General features: G+C 38.4%; 1 protein-coding gene across 1 annotated transcript in view; it reads left to right on the top strand.

Moving 5' to 3' along the window:
- MGAT5B (alpha-1,6-mannosylglycoprotein 6-beta-N-acetylglucosaminyltransferase B) overlaps positions 1-20194 on the top strand; it is a 99317-nt gene that overhangs the window by 62278 nt on the left and 16845 nt on the right. Inside the window, exons 8-13 of the mRNA XM_074220979.1 lie at positions 6270-6401; positions 8428-8561; positions 13625-13755; positions 15570-15575; positions 17811-17966; positions 19551-19697. Coding sequence (XP_074077080.1) covers positions 6270-6401; positions 8428-8561; positions 13625-13755; positions 15570-15575; positions 17811-17966; positions 19551-19697 — 706 coding nt within the window. The remainder of the gene's footprint in view (positions 1-6269; positions 6402-8427; positions 8562-13624; positions 13756-15569; positions 15576-17810; positions 17967-19550; positions 19698-20194) is intronic.

Below are 20194 nucleotides of genomic sequence, written 5' to 3'. Positions count from 1 at the left end.
TTCTTAGGTCATAATTTTAGATTGCTCTCCAAAATGTTTAGAGAGCATATCTCCACCAATAATGGAGTAGTGTCCCAATTTTTCCACAACTATTCCAATATTTATCATTTTCCCCTTCAATCATTTTAGCCAATCTGATAGGTATAAAATGATATCTCAATGTTGTTTTAATTTGCATCTTTCTAATCAACAATTTAGAGTATTTTTTCACATAACTATAAATTGTTAAAATTTCTTCATTGGAAAACTGCCCGTTCATATCCTTTTGAGCATTTATCAACTGGAGAATGACTTGTATTTGTATAGATTTGACAAAGTTCTTGATATATTTGAGTTATGAGACCTTTATACCATTTATTAAGATACAGTCAAAATGGATATATGACCTATATATAAAGAGAGAGAGATAACAAGAAAATTTGAAGAATCTTTATCATATTACCTATCAGATTTGTGGATTGGTGAAAAATTTATGAAAAAAACAAAAGAAAGAGAGCTTTATGAGGTATAAAATGAATAATTTCAGTTTCATTAAATTAAAAAAGGGTTTGTATAGATAAAATAAATGTCGCCAAAACCAGAAAAGAAGCAGAAAACCAGGAGAAAAAATTTATAAACCCTTCCAATTCTTAAATCCTCTGATCTAGTTCTAAGATTCCTTTGTAAGTCCAAAGTCCCATGACTCCATTTCCAGTTATGTCTTTGGTTGGTGGACAGAGATGATCTTTTTAGGATTTCTTTACTATATTTAAAAATTTATCTTTCACTGAGAAAGCTATCTTTCTCTTTCACTAGGAAGATCCTAATTATCACACTCCTGGAAGCAAATGCCAATGCTGAATGGATGTCTCTGGATCAATTTACCTCTTCTGTCTTCTTTACTATTTGTGCCTTTTTGGGGGTATAGGTGATGTCTTGATTTGCACATAAATTGTCTTAAAGTGAGGTAGAGTTACACGAAGTTATCAGCTTCATTCTCTCTTCTAAACAATGTCCAGTGGCAAGACTAAGTCAAGATAATTGGTGAAAGCTGGAATATAGTGGATGACCCTAGTGTCTTCAAAATCAAATCAAGCTCTAAGGTTTCCATAACACTTTCTTCAGCTGCCTTCGTAGCCATTGGAACAAATTGTTTTCATCCACCTATTCCACCAGGAGCATGCTTGAAGTAGACACTCTGCCCCCAATTTACCAAAGGACTTGAGACCCCTCATTTATCCTCAATCTGATGTAGCTTATCTGTGGAAATAGTTTACCAGGATGTGGCTGCTGCACATGCCAGAATTTCTTGGAAACACAGGTGAGAGTTAGGTGGATTAGGTGGACACCAAAAGTGGAAAGCAGTTCTGAAAAGGACTAAGCAGCACTCATACCTGAGGTAATAGTCTTCCTTGAACTTATCCTATACACCCATATCATTTTTACCAAATTTACCTATCTCAAAGTCCGATGGCAATAGACAAGTAGCAAAGCAATAGGTGTAGATACACTAGGAGCTATAGTCACAACGCTGTACACAGGCAGTGCAGACCATAGGTTCATCTTTATATTGAAAGTAGCAGTGGAATTCATCAACCCCCAGGGTGTCTGAGCAGCTTTTTTTTTTTAAGGACCACACTGCTTACCTCCTGATGTGAGGAAAGGGCAAGAAAAAAATGCCCTAAAAATTGTCTGCTTCACCGATCTCTGGTCTGTTTGCTGAAACAGATGGGGATCTTACCCTAAGGTCAAAACACACAGGAAAAAAATGTGCAAAAATTTTGCAAAGATGATTATACTCATCTTTGATACATGGAATGTGTGCAAGATTATGGATAACATGAATCCAGTAGACCTGAAAAGGTCTTGTTGCAAGAGAACTCAGCAGGTATAGCATCCAAAAAGCAGCCCTGAGTGAAGCAAGACTAGCTTATCAGAGATGGATACATATTTTTCTGGAGTGATCACAGTAAAGGGAAGCACCATGAAGCTGGTCTAGGTTTTGCAATCAAAACTGATCTAGTCAACAAGCCTGTCTGCCTACCAAAAGGAGTAAATGAAAGATTCACGATAATGCAATTGCCACTTGTAGGAAAGTGCCATGCCACAATCAGTGCCTATGATGAACGCTAATGAGGTCAAAGAAAAAATTTATGAACACTTGGAAACATTCACCATCAATGTGCTAAAAGAGAACAACCTTATAATTTTGAGTGACTTTAATGCAAGAGTAACCACAGACTACCAGACATGGCAGGAAATCCTTGAGAGGAATAGAGTTCCAAATAGCAACAGCAATGCTCACTTACTACTGAAGACTTGTGCATCTCATCATCAATCCTGTCTTCCATTTATCTAAATATGATAAAACTTTAAGGATGCACCCTCACGAAAATATTGGTATTTCATAGACTACATCAATGTAATAAGAGACAAGATAGGATGTGAGATAATGGAGGCAATGTGTGGCACAGTGTGCTGAACTGATCATAGACTTATCTTCTCCAAGCTAAAAGTTAGTATTCAATATAAGCAACTACTCCAAAACATCAAAAATAAATCTTAGAGATATGCAGGACTCTTGGCTCAGAAAGAAGGCAAATGAAATTCAACTTTGCTGATAGTATGCTGATATTAGCATTCCAAAATGTTTTTTAGATGCCCTGAAGGCTATTTATGAGCCAAAGACATATGGTGCTTCTCAATTACTCGATGCTGATAGTCACATTGATTAGTGATAAAGATATGATCCTAGAGAAGTGGACTGAACGCTTCCATTGTGTTCTCAACAGGCTCTCATCAATCAGTGCTGAAGCCATTGACCATTTACCTCAGGTTGAAGACCATCTTTCTGTAGCTGAATTTGCAACTGAAGAAGAGTTTTGGATGCCACTAGGCAAATCACCTGGTTGATTCTATTCCAGCTGAGATTTACAAGACAGAAGGTCCACTGGTCCCACAGAAGCTGATTGAAATTTTCTAGGTTATATGGCAAGAGGAGTTTAAGGAGGCCTCCATTGTCCAGCTCTAAAAGGAAGTAGATTGTCTTTTGACAATCACAGAGAGGTCTCTGATTTAGTCATTACTTACTAGTCCTCCTTAATAGGCTGATCCTTCACTCTGAGAGTCAATGTGACTTCAGAAAGTTCAGAACAATAGTAGATATGATGTTAGTTGTCCAACAACTCCAAGAGAAAAGTCAGGAGCAGGACAGAGGTATAAACAATAAGAACTTATGGGAAATTATGTCACAATTTAGTGACCCAGAGAAGTTCATCAGTATTGTATACCAATTTCAAGATGTTATGTTACACCTTACAAGTTACAGGTACTTCACCTAGGGGTGAAGCACAAATTAGTCTTCAATGTCAGGTAATTTATGGTCTTCAGAAACTCTTTCTCCTCCCTCTTGGATGTTCATAGGCTCTCAGAGTTTGAGTTATAAGAGGTCCACCCATTCCATGACATGCCCCTAATTTGATCCCCATGTTCATAGGCTCTCAGAGTTTGAGTTACAAGAGGTCCACTCATTCCATGACATGCCCCTAATTTGATCCCCCCCCCCACATCATAGGATGCATGATATGCTAAAGAACCCCAATCATAACAGGGGATGTGTGGGTTAATATTCAATTACCTAATTGGGCAAACTCAGTAGCATCAGGTCAAGATCTCTAGGTCACTTTTTCTTTTAGGTTTTTTGCAAGGCAAATGGGGTTAAGTGGCTTGCCCAAGGCCACACAGCTAGGTCATTATTAAGTGTCTGAGGTCGGATTTGAACCCAGGTACTCCTGACTCCAGGGCCAGTGCTTTATCCACTACGCCACCTAGCCCCCCCACTCTAGGTCACTCTTGACTGGTTGAGAACCAGTTTGGGGTTTGGTATCTCTGGAATGGGATTAGGAAAACTCTTCCAGCCTTGTGATTGGCTGGGCCATTTCCCCCTTTATAATGGATTCCCTAAGGGCTCCCCTCCACACCCTGTGAAGACCAGCATCTTATATTTCTCACACCATCCCATGATAGTCACAAGGAACTGGGAAAGAGAGTGAATTTTTATGCCATTTGGGAAATGGAGGAAAAACTATTAATATCCTTACTGGCCTGTACCTAGGAAATTGAACACTATCTTTACCCAAAACTGATCTATGAAGATTATCTTCTCTGTATCTCTTTCTGTTCTCTCCTCTCCTCCAGAGTAAAAGGTCTCCTTACAACCTGAGCATTGTTCTCCTAGATTGGTAATTAACATAAGGAGAGACTTAATTTCTAACTAGTGAGGCAAGGTGATAAGAGAAAGGCATAGTATTCTCTTAAGGGAATGAATCTTCTATTACAATATAGTTATGAGAAACTATTTTTACTTTCACACACACTCCTCCCAGAGATAAGTATTAAGAATCTCTTCTGAATAACAAAAAGGATAGTTCTCTTGGGTGTGTCTACAGCTGATACCTTCAGGGGATGAAGTAGAGGAGTCTGCCCTTAGATGGGGCTGTAACCCAATCATTTCACCAGAGTTGTTAAAAGGATAGTCTTTACCCTTAATTCCTTTCCCTATGAAAGATCTTTTTGTCTTCAACCTATCCACTTCCAAACAAGAAAATCCAGAAAGTTTTGTTTTTGTATAGAAAAGTATAATTTCTTAATATTTACAAGTTTTAAATATAATCTTCCACCCCACTCAGTATTTGTGTGACCCTGGGTAAGTGTCAACCTCTCTGAGTCTCAAAATCTCTAAATCTATGATCCTATTAACACTAAAATTCTTCTATCTGACCATTGTTAAACACAATTTTCTTGGCCTAAAATTGAAATAACAAAGTTAGTTTTGTAAATGAAGTTTACTTTAGCATCTTACCAAAAAAACCATGGGTAGATGGTATCCTTATGAATGCCAACCCTGATACAAAATTCTGTTCTTTTATACAGAAAGGATAAAGAATAATAAAAACAGTTAAGTAATCAGTAAGATTTCACATAGATGACAAGTTTTTACAATATGATCCTCTCATATCTTGTAATATTTGCTTAAAATTCCTATTGACAAGAGTCCCACTTAAGCTGGAGAGTAAATGTTTATAAATAGCAATAGGATTGCTCTCTCCTCATCCATGGTGTTTCTTATCTTAAGGTTTGCTATCCCTAAAATGACCAGATAATATTGACACAGGCAAGTAAACATTTTGGGTTGTAGGAGACAGGTCTTATATTTTTTTACACACTGAAATTTAACACTATTAATTAAGGTTAAGAGACTAATTTTTTTAAGAAATATATAAATCAGAAATATTAATTCCAAATTAAAGAATATCAGATTAGATATCATAAACTCCTACCTTTCCTTCTATTCCTTGTGCTTGTACCATTTCTCTGAACCTATTCTCTATCCTCACAAAATGTTTAGTTTGTCTTTTACTAGGTCATCATACCTTCTCTGGTCTTATTTTCCTTCCTTCAAAATCGTAATTTAAGTTCAACTTAATAAACAATTAGTAGACTGATGAAGGTTTACTTGTGGGAAGTAGTTTCAATGGTAAACAAGTCACTTGGCTAATAAACTGGACTGGTTTCTTGCAGACCACAGCAATTCAGCTAGATGAGTCAAATATATAAACTCTTCTGTTTAGCATTTAAAGTCCCTTTATAATCTCCTTCCAGTCTACCTTTCCAGGCATTTATATATCAGTCCTCTTCACAAATTCTAACCAAACTGGTCTACTTACTTGCTGTAACTCATATATATCATTACATTTCCCATCTCTCTACCTTTCAAAACTGTCTCCCTTCCCTGGAATGCCCCTCCATCCTCACCTTTATCTCTTAGAATACCTAGTTTCCTTCAAAGCTAAGCTTCAAGTACAAGAATGAAGAATCTCTCAATCCACCTTGTTACTAGCATCCTCTAAAATTACCTTTTATCTTCTTTGAACATATTTGGCTTTTAATTTTCTATATATAAATTCGTTCTCCTTTTTCCTTCCCTGGTTGCATATAAGCTCTTTGGGAAGAGAGACTGTTTTGTTCTTGTCTTTATATTGCTGTCACCTAGAACAGTGATTGCAACATACTAGATATTTAATAAATAGTTTGTGAATGAAGTTAAATCTCATTTAACAAATTAGAGTACTATTTTATTTTTATTATTAATATATTTTTATTATTATTATTATTATTATTATTATTATTATTATTATTATTATTATTATTATTATTATAGACTTGGTTGGGGCAACAGGGTTGTTCTTTCTTGGCCAGTTGGCCCAAATTCTGAAGGGCTCCTTTCTCAGTAACTTAGGGGTGCCGCCAGGCCGGGGAAGCTGCCCACTCACCGTGCCCCTGCCATTTGACCTCATCTATACTGACTACCATGGCCTGCAGCAAATGAAACAGCACATGGGACTCTCCTTCAAGAAATACAGGTGAGAGGCAATTGCTGGGCCAGAGACGGGGGCAGTGGGGGGGGGGGGGAAGAGTTGGAAGGCAACATGTGGATGAAATCCCTAAGGATTCTCAAATCCAGGATTTTTCTTACTACCATAGCTCCAGGACTATAGTTTTCAGAAGAACACCCCTTTATTCTAGTCCCTCCTTTCCAGATTGACCGCCAACATTAGGGATTTTTTGTGGGGGAGAGGGCAGGTTATTTGTTCTCTGATTTTCTTTTTTTTTTTTTTTTGCAAGGGGGTGCTTTCATGTTATAAGAATGATAGATTAATAAATTAGTTGAATCCCATTTAGGAAACTATTGCTTAAATGAGAAGTTATCCAATAGTACCTTTTTCACCTTAAAAAAGAGAAAGAAATATAATTTAAGGATGCCTCACAAGAATGACTTGTTCTAGTTTCATTAAGATTGGTAGGTACTTTTGCTGACCTTGGAACCTCTTCTAGATGGCACGTAACTTTTTTCTGATGCCATGTTGTATCTGCTTGAGAATAAATCCCCTCCTTCCCTCTCCTACATTTCCCCTGTTGTACTGATTGGTCTAATAAGCTACTATGGTAGGAATGCAAAATCTGTCCATAAAGGAGGAGGTTAACATGGAGGGAACCTAGGTGCATAAATTCAATTCATTTCAAATCACCCATCATTTGTTTTTGGGTCATCAACCTAACCAGAATAGAACAGAACCAGAATCACCCCCCAGCATCATCCCTCATCCCTGTCTACCCCACCAAAACATATTTAAGTACAAATGAGAGGAGTACAGAAGCTTCTCTGCTCCCTTTTCCTTCCTTTCCCAGGTTGTCTTTCTGCTTCTTGGACAAGGTCTAGTTCTGACTTTGGCCAAACCATTTGATCATTTATGAACTACCTGGACAGTGTTTTTGTTTTTCCCTACTTCCATTTGGAGGGCATGACTGGGAAAATGCCGCTCAATTGGCAGAGCAAGAAGTCATACTGATGAAGGGGATGGTGATGGGGAAAGAATCAGGGAGGGTAGCATCAAGAGGGTATCTAAGACATAAAATAGGGGCTCCTAGGTCTCTACTGGTTTCATCCCTTCACCCCTATCTAACTTCTATCTTCACATCCCTCAACTCCTTTTTAGCCCTGAAAAAGACAAATGGCATCATTCCCTGGTATATCCACAGCCAGCAAAATATGGAATTAAATTTAGCACAGATCATCTTGCTATTTATTACATTTTCTCCTAATCCCATTGACTATCCTACATGATTTTATTAGAGTAAAAAGTGACAGGCTGCATTATTACTTTTATTAAAAATGAATGTGCTGAATTCATTCTGCTCTTTTGCACCCCCACCCAACCTCAATCTCTCACAATAGGAATATTGCCAACTTCAACATTCCTTTGATGTGAGGAGCAAGCACCTTGGAACAGCCTGTATCTCTGAGAAGAGAGATGAGATTCCTTTTGGAGGAAGTCTAAAGTTTATTGACTTTTTTTCTATTTCTGTAGGAACAAATGCTGAGTCCATCTCTTCCCTTCCTCTGGCAGTTAGGGAAAGGGGGTTATGTGCCTGTGTCTGGATATAGCTGTAAAACTAGGCCACAGTCAGACCTGTTTCTCTGAATGGTGGGATCCTTCATAAAGAAGGTTTCTCTGGGTCATCTAGGTAAGGCACAAATGACTAAGACAGTCTGACAGGATTGAAGGTGGTAGAAAGTTATCAGAATAAGGTAAGATCTTGTCTAGCATGGAAGCAGCAGAGGTGTTTTTAAGAGTAGCTTCTGAAACTATCGTTTCCTTCTCCAAAGATAACGTGTTCCAATTTCATTGAATTTTCTTACATGCCTAAAAGAATACCCCCCAGAAAGGATAGTTACAGTCTCAGGATATAGGAAGCTTAGGACTCTTCCAGAGACAAAGAGCAGCCTGTCCCTAGAAAGATTTCCACAACATATAGATTCCATATCTACTGCTACTTAGACACAGATAGATAGATTATTGACCCATGACCCTTATTTTTTTCTGACAGATGTCGATTCCGAGTCATTGACACCTTTGGTACAGAACCTGCATACAACCATGAGGAGTATGCCACTCTGCATGGTTACCGAACCAACTGGGGTTACTGGAACTTCAACCCAAAGCAGTTCATGACGATGTTCCGTGAGTGGCCCTCCATATGGGACTGGTGAGGGGTAGGGCCTTCTCATGAGTGCTGAGTGTTACAATATGGGTCAACTAGAATCTTATCTAGACTCTCTCTTTTCTTTCCCAGAAAAGAAAAGAGAGAAAGGAACAGGGAGGTACTGAGGTGAATCTTCCCCAAGCCTCCACTTTCTCTAAGCTCTACCCTGTGTCTGCTATGTTTCTCTGATAATTACTGCCCCTTAACAATGCAGAGGTAACAGATAGAGGTGGGGAGGTTCAGAAAGGAAGGCATAGCCACAGAAGAAATCTTTTGCGGAGTCTGAGAAGTAGGGGATAAAGAGATTTTCTTGGAAGACACCAAAGAATTTTAGACCTGGAAGGAACCTTGGAGCTCATTTAATCCAACCTCTCATTTCATAGAGAAGGAAGTAGATTTTCAGAGAGGTCAAGAGATTTACCAAAGGTCATAAGATTTAGAAAAAGATGGGATTTTAGAGCTCTTCTAACCCAAATCCCTCATTTTACACATGAAGAAAATGAGGAGGACCAAAGAAGTTCACTTTCTTAACATCTTTCAGTAATTTGTCAAATCAGAATTAGTATCTATTTGTCTTGACTCCCAATTCAGAGCTCCCTCCATTATATTATATTGTCTCCTGAAACACAAACAGAAATACATTGTTTATCCACCATTTCTGGGGAATAGGTCATACCATAGAAAACAATCTAAATAATTGGAGCAAACCTAGTCCAAACTCAAAGCTGGAGAGCAACTAGATTGCACAGTAGTTAGAGCAAAAGACCTGGTGTCAGAAGGACCTGAGTTAAAAATCATCCTCAGATACTACTATCTGTGTCCTTGGGCATGTCACTTAACCCTAATTGTCTATCAAAAAAAAAACCCACCAAAAAAAAATAACCTCAGAGCTGGAAGATTTCTATTTGATAGTAATCTTTCTAAACTGGTTCCAGATTAGGGATAAGAATAGGATGTAGATTCATTGATATCTGAACTCCTGGACTGAGGAAAATTGTTATAAATATTGTAGGTTGTGCTAGCCCTAGCTGTTTTTCTACAACAACCAGCTCTGTGATTATGTTTAGTGGATAGAAAGCCAGCTGAAGACCCAGGAAAATCTGCATTCAAATACCAACACTCCTACCTCCTGACCAGTAATCTAATTCTGGGCAACTTTCTAAACAAAGAATATTGACTTTTTGATAACTTATAAGCATTATTATAAACAGCAAGGTTTTTTGTTTTTTATTTGATTTTTTATCACTTTAATCCTTTTGGTGCGGGAGCATATTTTTCAACAGAATATGTTGAAAATCAGGAAAAGATATGTTTTCTGCAGGTTTTATTTGTGATTTAGTTGTTTTAGGTCCATTTTAGGGTAGTTAGGAAGAAACTCACATAAATTGCACATAAAAGTGTGAAATTCATATTTTGACCCAAATTTGGCACAAAATAGTCAACATTGAGAGGAAAGAAAAAAAATTTTTAGCACCAAAAGAGTTAATGAATGGAAACATCCTCAAAACAGGGAAAGCATTTTATGCCCATTTTACAGGTGAGAAAATTGAAGTTCAAAAACAGAAAGTATTTTGGATTTAGAGCTATAAATAATTATGTCTAACTAACTTCACATTTGTGTGTTTCTGACTGACTTCTGATTCTGAATCCAAAATCTGCAGTGGTACTACTAGATGTTATTAATCATTTGCCTTCACATAAAATGGCCCCTGTAAGCTAAGGTTTTGTAGTTCCTTAAGTAGTTTTTCTGGGGTAGCTAGGTCACACAATGGACAGAATTCAGGGCCTGAAGTCAGAAAGACCTGGATTCAAAGTCATCCACTGACACTTAATAGCTGAATGACCTTGGGAAAGTCACGTAACTGTTTGCCTCAGTTTCCTCATCTATAAAATTAGCTGGAGAAGGAAATGTCAAACCACCCCAGTATCTTTGCCAGGAAAAAAATCTAAATGGGATCACAAAGAATTGGACTGAACAACCTCAAGTAAATGATAGAGTCAGGATTTTCAGTCATATTCTTTGATTCCAAATCTAACTCAGTCTGCTTTCTAAGAGTCAAGGTCTAAAAAGAAATTCCTAAACAGCTCTCAGTCCCTTTCAAACTAATAACTATCGATTTATTTTCCCAGTGGGGGAAAAACTGTGGAAGTTGAATGCTTTTTTCCCCAGATCTTACCCTCCTGGCTTTTCCTCCAGGGAACCATTTAATTATCTATAGTATTTCTGTATCTCAATCTTTCATTTATCCAGTTCCAAATCAGTCCAGACAAATTCCTTCCTGCTGCTATCTGAGAAGGGAAGGGGTGATAATGATAACTGTTAATATTTATTTAACTCTATTGCCAGGCCTTATTTGAAGAGTTTTACAATTATTATCTCATTTGATCATCTGGGAAGTAGGTGCCATTATTATCCATGTTTAATAGATGAGGAATGTGAAAGACATTAAGTGACTTGTGCTAGGTCACATTGCTAGAAAATATCTGAGGTCAGATTTGAACTCAGGTCTTCTTGACTCCAGGTCCAGTGTTCTATCCATTGGCCACTCAGCTGCAGAATATGTCCTGGAGATGTCTTTGTTATTGATCAGTCTATGTCCAACTCTTACTGACCCTGTGGACCATACTTTCCATGGGATTTTCTTGACAAAGATATTGGAGCAGTTTTCCATTTCCTTCTCTAGTGGATTAAAAGAAACAAATTAAGACCCAGGGTCAGAAAACTAATAAGTGTTTGAGGCTAGATTTGAGGCCAGCACTCTATCCAATGAACCACCTTGCTGCCTCCTAGACAAACAGGGTTAAATGACTCACCCCAAGGTCAACCAGCTCATCAGTGTCTGAGGCTAGATTGAAGTCTCTTCTAAGGAGGCATAAATAGGGTGACCCTGGGATCATCTGCAGAAGGTAAAGAAAGAGAAGTCAGACAGTCTGGACTGGGAAAGCCAAATGGTGGGAGTGGGCTTTGTTCTCACTATGTCCTGCTACAGCTGGTTCAACATTTTTATTAAGTACCTACTTATTATATTCAGATAATACTATATTTCTTCTGGGAAAGATACATGATTTAGATATTATGTCAAAGAACTTACAACCTAATACTTGAAAATTACAATGTTATAAGCTTAAGTGATTTAAAGGGTTAAAAGACAAACTATTAGAAAACATTCCAGGTCACTACTGATAAAGGGGGGAATGGGGAGATGTCATTTGAGTTCAGTTCAACAAACACATTTTTAAACAACTGATGAAATTGAACCTGGACCCAAAAAAAAATAAAAATGTCACCATACCAGGCTGAAAAAGAGGTAAAGACAAAATCATGAGTTCCTGCCCTCGAAGAATTTATGTTCCTGTAGGGCAACACAACCTAAACCTAAATCAATAGAAGTATAGTACTAGGAAAATTGAGGAAAGGATAAACTGAAGGGTGAGGAATGAGGCAGAGATTGAGCAAAGCTTTATAAAAATGACAGAAGCTAAGGATTAAAGGAAGAAAAGTTTTCTAAGAGATAAGAAATGCTTACAGGGGGGCAGCTAGGTGGCGCAGTGGATAAAGCACTGGCCTTGGAGTCAGGAGTACCTGGGTTCAAATATGACCTCAGACACTATCTGTGTGGCCTTGGGCAAGCTACTTAACCCCATTGCCTTGAAAAATCTAAAAAAGAAAAAAAATGCTTACAGGCTTGGGGGACAATTGGTAATGGGGAGCCACTGAAATTTTTTGATCAAGGAAATACCATGATCAGATCTGTGCCTGCGGAAGGTTACAGTTATATCTCTTCTATACTGAAATTTGCAAGTTGGAATAAGAAATTAAATGGGAATTTGGGGGGGAGTGTTGTAGAAGTCAGAGAGGACACATGAAGGCCAGCAGATAATACAGAAAAAGTTTAGTAACTCAAATGTGCATAAACTATATATGTGTGTATATATATATATATATATATATATATATATATATATATGTATATATACACACACACACATATATATAGTATCATATAAATATCAACATATTTTGTCTTTTAATATCATAATACTTCTGGTATGAAGGGAGGGTCCAAATATTTTACCCAGATTTTCTAGATATGGGAGGGAGGGGTTAGGGAGGATGCCCGAACCTCTACAATATGGAAGGTATAACTATAGAATTAACTAATCTTGGCAATTGTTTGGATATGGAACAGGAAGGAGAAGGAAGAAGCAAAGATAAGTTCAAGATGATGAAACTGAGTAGCTGGGAGGGTAGGAGTGCTCTCTGTGGACACGGGGAAGTTTGGCGGAAGTATGGATTGGGGAGAAAAATATAATGAGCTCTGTTTTTAACATTTTGAGTTTGAGACGCCTAAGAGCATTCAAGTGTTGTCCAGCAGACAGCTGGGGATTTGGGACTAGAGCTCAGGAGATGAGGGTTCCATATATAGGCATGTAAAATAGGACAAAAGAAAGCAGAATTCAAGAAGAAAGAGCTGTTGGGGGTGGGGGGGAAGTTTACTGAATAAAGGTAAGAGTTATAGAGGAGGCTCAAATCTGGCACTGGAAGTTAGGCTAACCTTTGGGAGATGGACAGAAGGGAGATGGAACAGTCTGAGCTGAAAGGAAAGCTCTTGGTTTAAACCCTAATGTCTCCAAGGCTAATTATTTATTTGAGATCTGTCTGCACCCAGGTAAGAGAACTGTTTTCCTTTGACTAAAAGAGTGTGTTATTATGTGAGTGGGGCAGAGGGGGAAGGAGACTGTAATGTGAAGAGGAAGAAGTTGGTAATCATTCACAAGCCTTAATCAGATTATTTTTAAATTTTAAATTTCCTTCCAACTCTAAAAAAAAATCCATGAAAATTGGCTCCCCAAAGCAGAAACTGAATACCTTGAAGTTTTATTTCCACTCCCTCTCTAGGCCCTCTCCTTCCTTGCCACCCCTACCCCAATGGCTGCATGACCAAGTTCCCTATGTGGGGGGAATGTATAGTCCCAGGAAGAGGCCCTGGATGTGTGGGTGACCTTCCTTCCTTCCTATCCTTCCTGCATCTCCCGGCAGCTCACACACCGGATAACTCCTTCATGGGTTTTGTGTCAGAAGAGCTCAACTCAACCGAGAAGCAACTTATAAAGAACAACAAAGCCAGTAATATGGCTGTGGTATACGGCAAAGAAGCCAGCATCTGGAAGGTGAGGGACAGGACTGGGCTTTGCAAATCTTTCTGAAGCTAAAGCTGCACTCCTCTTCTTCTATCATCCCCTGCTCATCCAAATTCCCAGCATTTGCGGACATGGATTACAACTCAAGACATAAGGAATTAGGGGAAGTTTTCATGAAAAGGTCCCCTTTTATCACACCTGGCCAAGGTCGATCATGAGCAATGTGTATCATGGGACTGTGGGATAAGGAGAAATTCAGGATAGTAAAAACTCTGCTATTAAAACTGATTCTCAGGGGCTGCTAGGTGGTACAGTGGATAGAGCACGGGCCCTGGAATCAGGAGTATCTAAGTTCAAATCTGGTCTCAGACCCTAATAATTACCAAGCTACTTAACCCCACTACCTTGCAAAAAAACCTAAAAAAACTTGATTCTTCCATCCATTTGATTGAACAATCATTTGTGAAAATGTATTGTTATGTATAGTATACTCAGAAATATGTTAATGATGTTTAGCAAACATCTAGAAAAGGAAATGATGACAAAGAATTAGCATAACTTCCAAAAGAAGTGATACCAAACTAAACTTTTTTTTCTTTTTTTAAATTGGGTCACTAAACTGGAAGGTCATGGAAATGTGTGTATATATATATATATATATATATATATATATATATATATATATATATATATATATACCTCTATTGTAGATAGATAAATAGATAGATAGATAGATAGATAGATAGATAGATAGATAGATACTATATATACACACACACACACGAAGATGTTGGTGAAGTATTTGACAAGTTCATGATATTCCTGTGAACCAACAAGATGGAGTGACATGAATTAGATGACAATACAATTAGCTGAATATGTTGTCCTGACAAAAACCAGTTCTAGAGAATTGCATTCAATTCTTGACAATACATTTTCAAACAGAAAGTGAAAAGAGGAGGGTATTAATGGTGGGAAAAGAGTCTCTAGATCATGCTATGGGAATATTGGTTGAACCAACTAAATGTTTAGCTTGGCAATTAAAAGACTGTAGGAATACATTTTGGAGTATTGTAAACTCGGAAACATGGAAAACAGGATTATACTTGCTTTGCTTAACTCAAAGACTATATCTGGGAGAAAAAGTTGAAAGTTACAGAGAGGCAAGAAAGATTATATCAAGACAAAAATGTCTTGGGAGATAGTGCTCACCAAAAGTCTGCAAGCAAAGAGCAGTAGAGAATGCAAGAGTCAAAATGATTCCCTGTAGGGTATGGATTAGTCTAAATGACTACTAAGGTCTTTTCCAATACTGAGATAGAAAAAGGGTTTCCACATAAACGTAAGTTCATGGAATGTTATTGTTTGAAGGGAATTTAGAGCCCATCCATTTCCAGAACTCAACCCTCACTGCTAGACCAGGAGACATTTGAGATGATACTTAAAAAGCAACTGACCTTGAGTCCTGTACCATCTACCATCCTTAAAGTTATTTGACAGAAGAACATATCCAGTTATTCTTCTTTCCCTCATAGGGATAGGACAAAAGCAATTAGGTTAAATATCAAATAGAAACTTGACTATTGGGTAAGATAATAAACTGACAACTGGGGGAAGTTGTAAATTCCCCTTTCCTGGGGATCCTTAGAGATCACATAAAAAACTTACCAACTCTTTCAGTTAACCCAGATGAGATTAAAAAAAAAACCAGCCCGTTTTTGAGAACCCCTTCCAATGAATTCAGGAAATTAATCCTATTCTTAGAGTTTGGATCAATGAATGTGATGCTAATTTATTCCCTCTCTCCCTTCTTTTCTTCTGCCAACCTCTTGGGGATGTTGCAGATGCAGGTATGGGACAAGGGGGGTGCCCCAACATCTGCTTGATTTTTCTCCTCCTTTCTGTTGCATCTTGAACGCTGAAACTTGGAATCTGAGCTATATGGATTAGATTTAACTGCTATGAAAAGTAGTTTTGTGGGAGGAGTAAATGGATAGAAAACTGTCCATGATTCCTTTGGTTCTTCTCTTTATATGAATGGCTAGATGAGTCAGGACCCCCAAACTCAGTTTGACACATTGTCCTATGGATTGCTCCCTGAGAGTAAGAGGAATGCCAAGGAATACACTGTATAGGCTAAGGTAACAGTAGCACCAAGAGGCTAGTTTTGACCTAGTAGTAAAGGGGTAAAGACATGAAGAGGGGAGTATTAAAGGAAAGAGCAAAATAGTTTTAATTTTTAGTAAAAACCTCAATGACCTTCATGAAGTAGGAAGGAGAAGGACTGGATCTGGGAAAATTCTTGACTTGGGCAACAGCTTATTCCTCTATCAAAATGACCCATTTGGATTAGGTTGATTTTCTCACATGGGATAGTTGCTTCTCTATCAAAATGATGGTTGCTGAGGAACAAAGAAAGGAAAGATTTGGGTACTAGAGGTTAGAAAAAAATGCAGCAAAGGTAATAAAACTAGCAAGCCCAGTTTTACAAGAAAGTGCCATGAAAACTGCCCTGAGAGAAGAAAATTACGAAGACTAGAAAGTGAAGGGTCTCTTCACCAATTTTAAATGCTTGGAGCACTGTTATTTAGCAAATGACCTCATAAGTAGTTGCAACAGTCGTTGGAACTCCAGGAGAATAAGAGTTCTGCAAGAATTTCTGCAAGAAGATAGAGAATTAATTGAATCATGGGACAGATTCATAACTAAGGATGGGAGAAGGGGATAAAAGGAGTAGAAGAAGAAAGGGAAAAGGTTATTATGTACCTGAACGGGGCACAGGCTCCAGTCCAGTGGTAGCTTAATGGGGCTAGTAATGAAGAATGCAGTTTTCAATGATTTTCTGCCTTGCAGGGGAGTGCAGCGTTAATGAGACTGGGGCCACAGTTCCATCTAAATGTGTGAGCCAGTTAGTTTCATTCTGTTCCACAGCCTCATTTCTGTCCCCAGAATCATGTAGTCAGCTTATAAGGGAAGCAGGGAGAATAAGGAAAAATATATCCCAGCACTGGAAAAATACCTGACCTGTTAATGGATCAAAGGATTCCAAGCTGGAAGAGATTTTAGAGGTCATAAAGTCTAAATGCCTTTTTTTTTAATAGATGAATAAATACAAGGTAATTTGAGGAGAAAGAGAAAGCACTAATGATTTAGGGGGATCAAGAAAATTTCAAGAAGGAGGTGGCACCTGAACTAAACCTTAAATTTAAGGAAGATTCTGAAAAGATGAGGATGTATGTTCCATGCATAGGAGTCAGATTGTACAAAAGCACTGAAATGGGAGGTGAATGTTAGGAAATAGTCCAATTTGATTGGAACATGGGATCAAAGAAAGGAGGTAGAAAGACATAATGCTGGAAAGGTATCTTTACTACATATTATGGAAAATATTCATTATCAGACTAAAGAGCCTGCATTTTGTCCTAAAAAAATGAGATTTATTGAAGACTTTGAACTAGGAGGGGAGAGAGAAGGGAAGAGTGATGTAGTCAAACCTGTATCTTGTAAAGATTATCTTGAAAGCTGTCTCAGGCACAGAGACCATAAATGACTCACTAGGTCTCTAATTTCTAAAATGAAAATGAATAAATAACTGATAAGTGGTGAGATCCTTGGCATGACTTTTCACATCAAAGCTTCAAATACCAAGGTCCCTTGCCTGGTGTGATGTGAGCACTTGGACATGGGACTCTCCCAGGCCATAAATGATGCAATGATCTCATCCTCCCCTCCTCAGTTTGGACCCAGTAATGAGAAAGTCTTAGGGCCAGAATCTTGCTTTAACTTCTTCCTTCCATTTCTCTCTCCTGTCTTCCCTAGATAAAGAGCTAAGGGTCATGGGAGTATTGAGTTGAAAATCAACCTAATCCAAATGGGTCATTTTGATAAATGAGGAAGTTGTTGCCCAAGATCACATTATAAGCTAGTGACAGAGACTGAATTAGAGGTCAATTCTCCCTGTCTCCTAGTTCAGAGTTCTTTCCATTAATCCATGTATTCCTGACTCCTAGTACAATGTTATACCACAATATCTCCTGGACAGTTCTGCAATATCTGGTATTGATAATTCCTCTTTTCCTCTCTAGGGCAAAGAGAAATTTCTGGGAATCTTGAACAGATACATGGAGATCCATGGCACTGTGTACTATGAAACCCAGCGGCCACCAGAAGTTCCTCCCTTTGTAAAGAACCATGGCCTTCTGCCACAGGAGGAATTCCAACAACTATTGAGAAAAGCCAAGGTGAGGAGCACAGTCTCTTATAAGGCTAGGGCAGTGGGTGGACTTGAGCAGCAGAAGTAAAAGTTATTCCAGTCCATTCTCTAATAGCAAACTTTGCTTTTCTAGTAGCTCATTCCCTTTCGTCCTTGTCATAGTCTCTTGGACCTGGAAAAGTCAGGAAAACAGGGACTGCCAGTAGGGGGAGGAGACCAAGAAAAAGGAAGGAAAAGGGAGGGAAGGGAAGCTTACAGAATAAAGTATGCTAGAAGGTTGACCTCCAAATTCTTATTTGGTTCTTATCCTTTTTTGGGTCTTGAACCTTTCAATCTAGTAAAGCCTATGGATCTCTTTTCAGAACAATGAATGTAATAAATGAATAAAATAAATACAGAGAAATAAAATAAAATACAAAGAACCATGAAGGAAACAAACTATATTGGTTTCCAACTGTGCTGGTATAGTTATCAAAAACTATACTGGGGGGGGTGGCTAGGTGGCATAGTGGATAAAGCACCAGCCCTGGAGTCAGGAGTACCTGGGTTCAAATCTGACCTCAGACACTTACTAATTACCTAGCTGTGTGGCCTTGGGCAAGCCACTTAACCCCATTTGCCTTGCAAAAACCTAAAAAAAAAACTATACTGGAAGAGTTTCAGATAATATTGGTATAGTTATAAAAAAAATATTATTTCATGTGTCACCATGCCTCCATCCTTAGAGGTCCATGGATCCCAGGTCAAAAACTCCTATTTTGAGGGGAGGAAAAGGAAAGCTATGTGACAGAAAAGTAGCTGAACTCTTATTTTCTCCCCTATTTGGTTCAAGTCCACTAGCACTTAGTGTCAGCTCCCTTTGGCATTCACCAACAGGATTCCATGTAAAACTGACCCTGGTTCTAGCTTCTAGATACTTTCCATTTAATTTAATTTAAGAAATATTTAATAAGCACTTACTACATGCAAAACCCAATGCTAGAGAGTGAGGGACATAAAGTTTATGAACCACCATTCATCCCCATATGGAATCAAGTTGAAAGATAGTCCCTTTGTTTCTCTTTTTATGAAGGGAAAGTCAGGAACCTGCACATATTAACTGTAATTCAGTTTATAGTAATTATATCAGAGAGTCATAAAACAAAGTACTTTAGAATATCTGGGTATAAGAGGACAAAGTCTTATTGGGGTGAAGGAATGGTAGGTGAAGGTGCTAGTACTCTTGGATGGCCAGTAGCACTTGGTTTGCTACTAGCTCCAGACATCCTCAAGTGTACAGAGTTAGCATCTGCTGCTTTGGGAACTATGGCAAGGAAGTCTGGGTTTCCAGGTGGACAGTAATGTGCCACAGGAAGACCCATAAGGGAACTCCTTGATGGTATTAATCTAACTGAGATTGGCAAGCTTGATAGAACAATAAACAAGTTTCTATGCAGAAATAAGTGCTACTTGAATCTATGATTGCCCCTGGGAGAAAAATTATGAATTATCTTCCTGTTTTCCATTTTTTCCCCAACCTTGCTCCAAAATCTTATATACTCACTCTTATTTCTCCAACATGTGTGACCTTAGTCAGTTCCTGCCCTGACAATCCTGCTACCTATTCCCCTAGCTCTTCATAGGTTTTGGCTTCCCCTATGAAGGCCCTGCTCCTCTAGAGGCTATTGCCAATGGCTGTATCTTCCTGCAGTCCCGCTTCACTCCACCGCATAGCTCTCTCAATCATGAATTTTTTCGAGGAAAACCCACTTCCCGAGAGGTAAGTAATAGGAGAATGCTGGTCCCAAGGGGGAGGATTCAGATAGAGTCAAAACTAGAAGTGAGACATTGATGTCTGTAGGAGTGTTGATGGTCCTTTAAATGGCCTTTCCATGCTAATTAGTCTTATTCATTGGCCCACCTTTCCCCCTAGTACCCTTAGAATTTTATCACTGATGTACACTTTCCATCAGGTACCTATTCCCATCACCATGTATCCTTCCTGCCATTTTCCAGTTCCTCTGTCTCCTTTCAATGGTAGAGAAGGCCTGGGGTAAATATTACTGAATTTCCTTTAGAACCAGAGTCCTACTTTCAGCTTGGAATCTAGGGATTCCAAGTACCACTTTCTTGCTTATTACATTATGTCGCCAGAATGAGGAGAGAGATTGAGGCATGGGAAGTGAAGTTAAAGAGAAAAATTTGTGAGTCTAGGAAATATGAGTAAAGAATCCAAAAAATGGTATTAGAATATAGTCAGTTGGAAAGGGCAGTGGA

Source organism: Macrotis lagotis, chromosome 2, assembly GCF_037893015.1.
Source record: "Macrotis lagotis isolate mMagLag1 chromosome 2, bilby.v1.9.chrom.fasta, whole genome shotgun sequence".
NCBI lineage: Eukaryota > Metazoa > Chordata > Mammalia > Peramelemorphia > Peramelidae > Macrotis > Macrotis lagotis.
The sequence above is the reverse complement of the archived record's forward strand: the minus strand, read 5'-3'. Positions and strand labels throughout refer to the sequence as shown.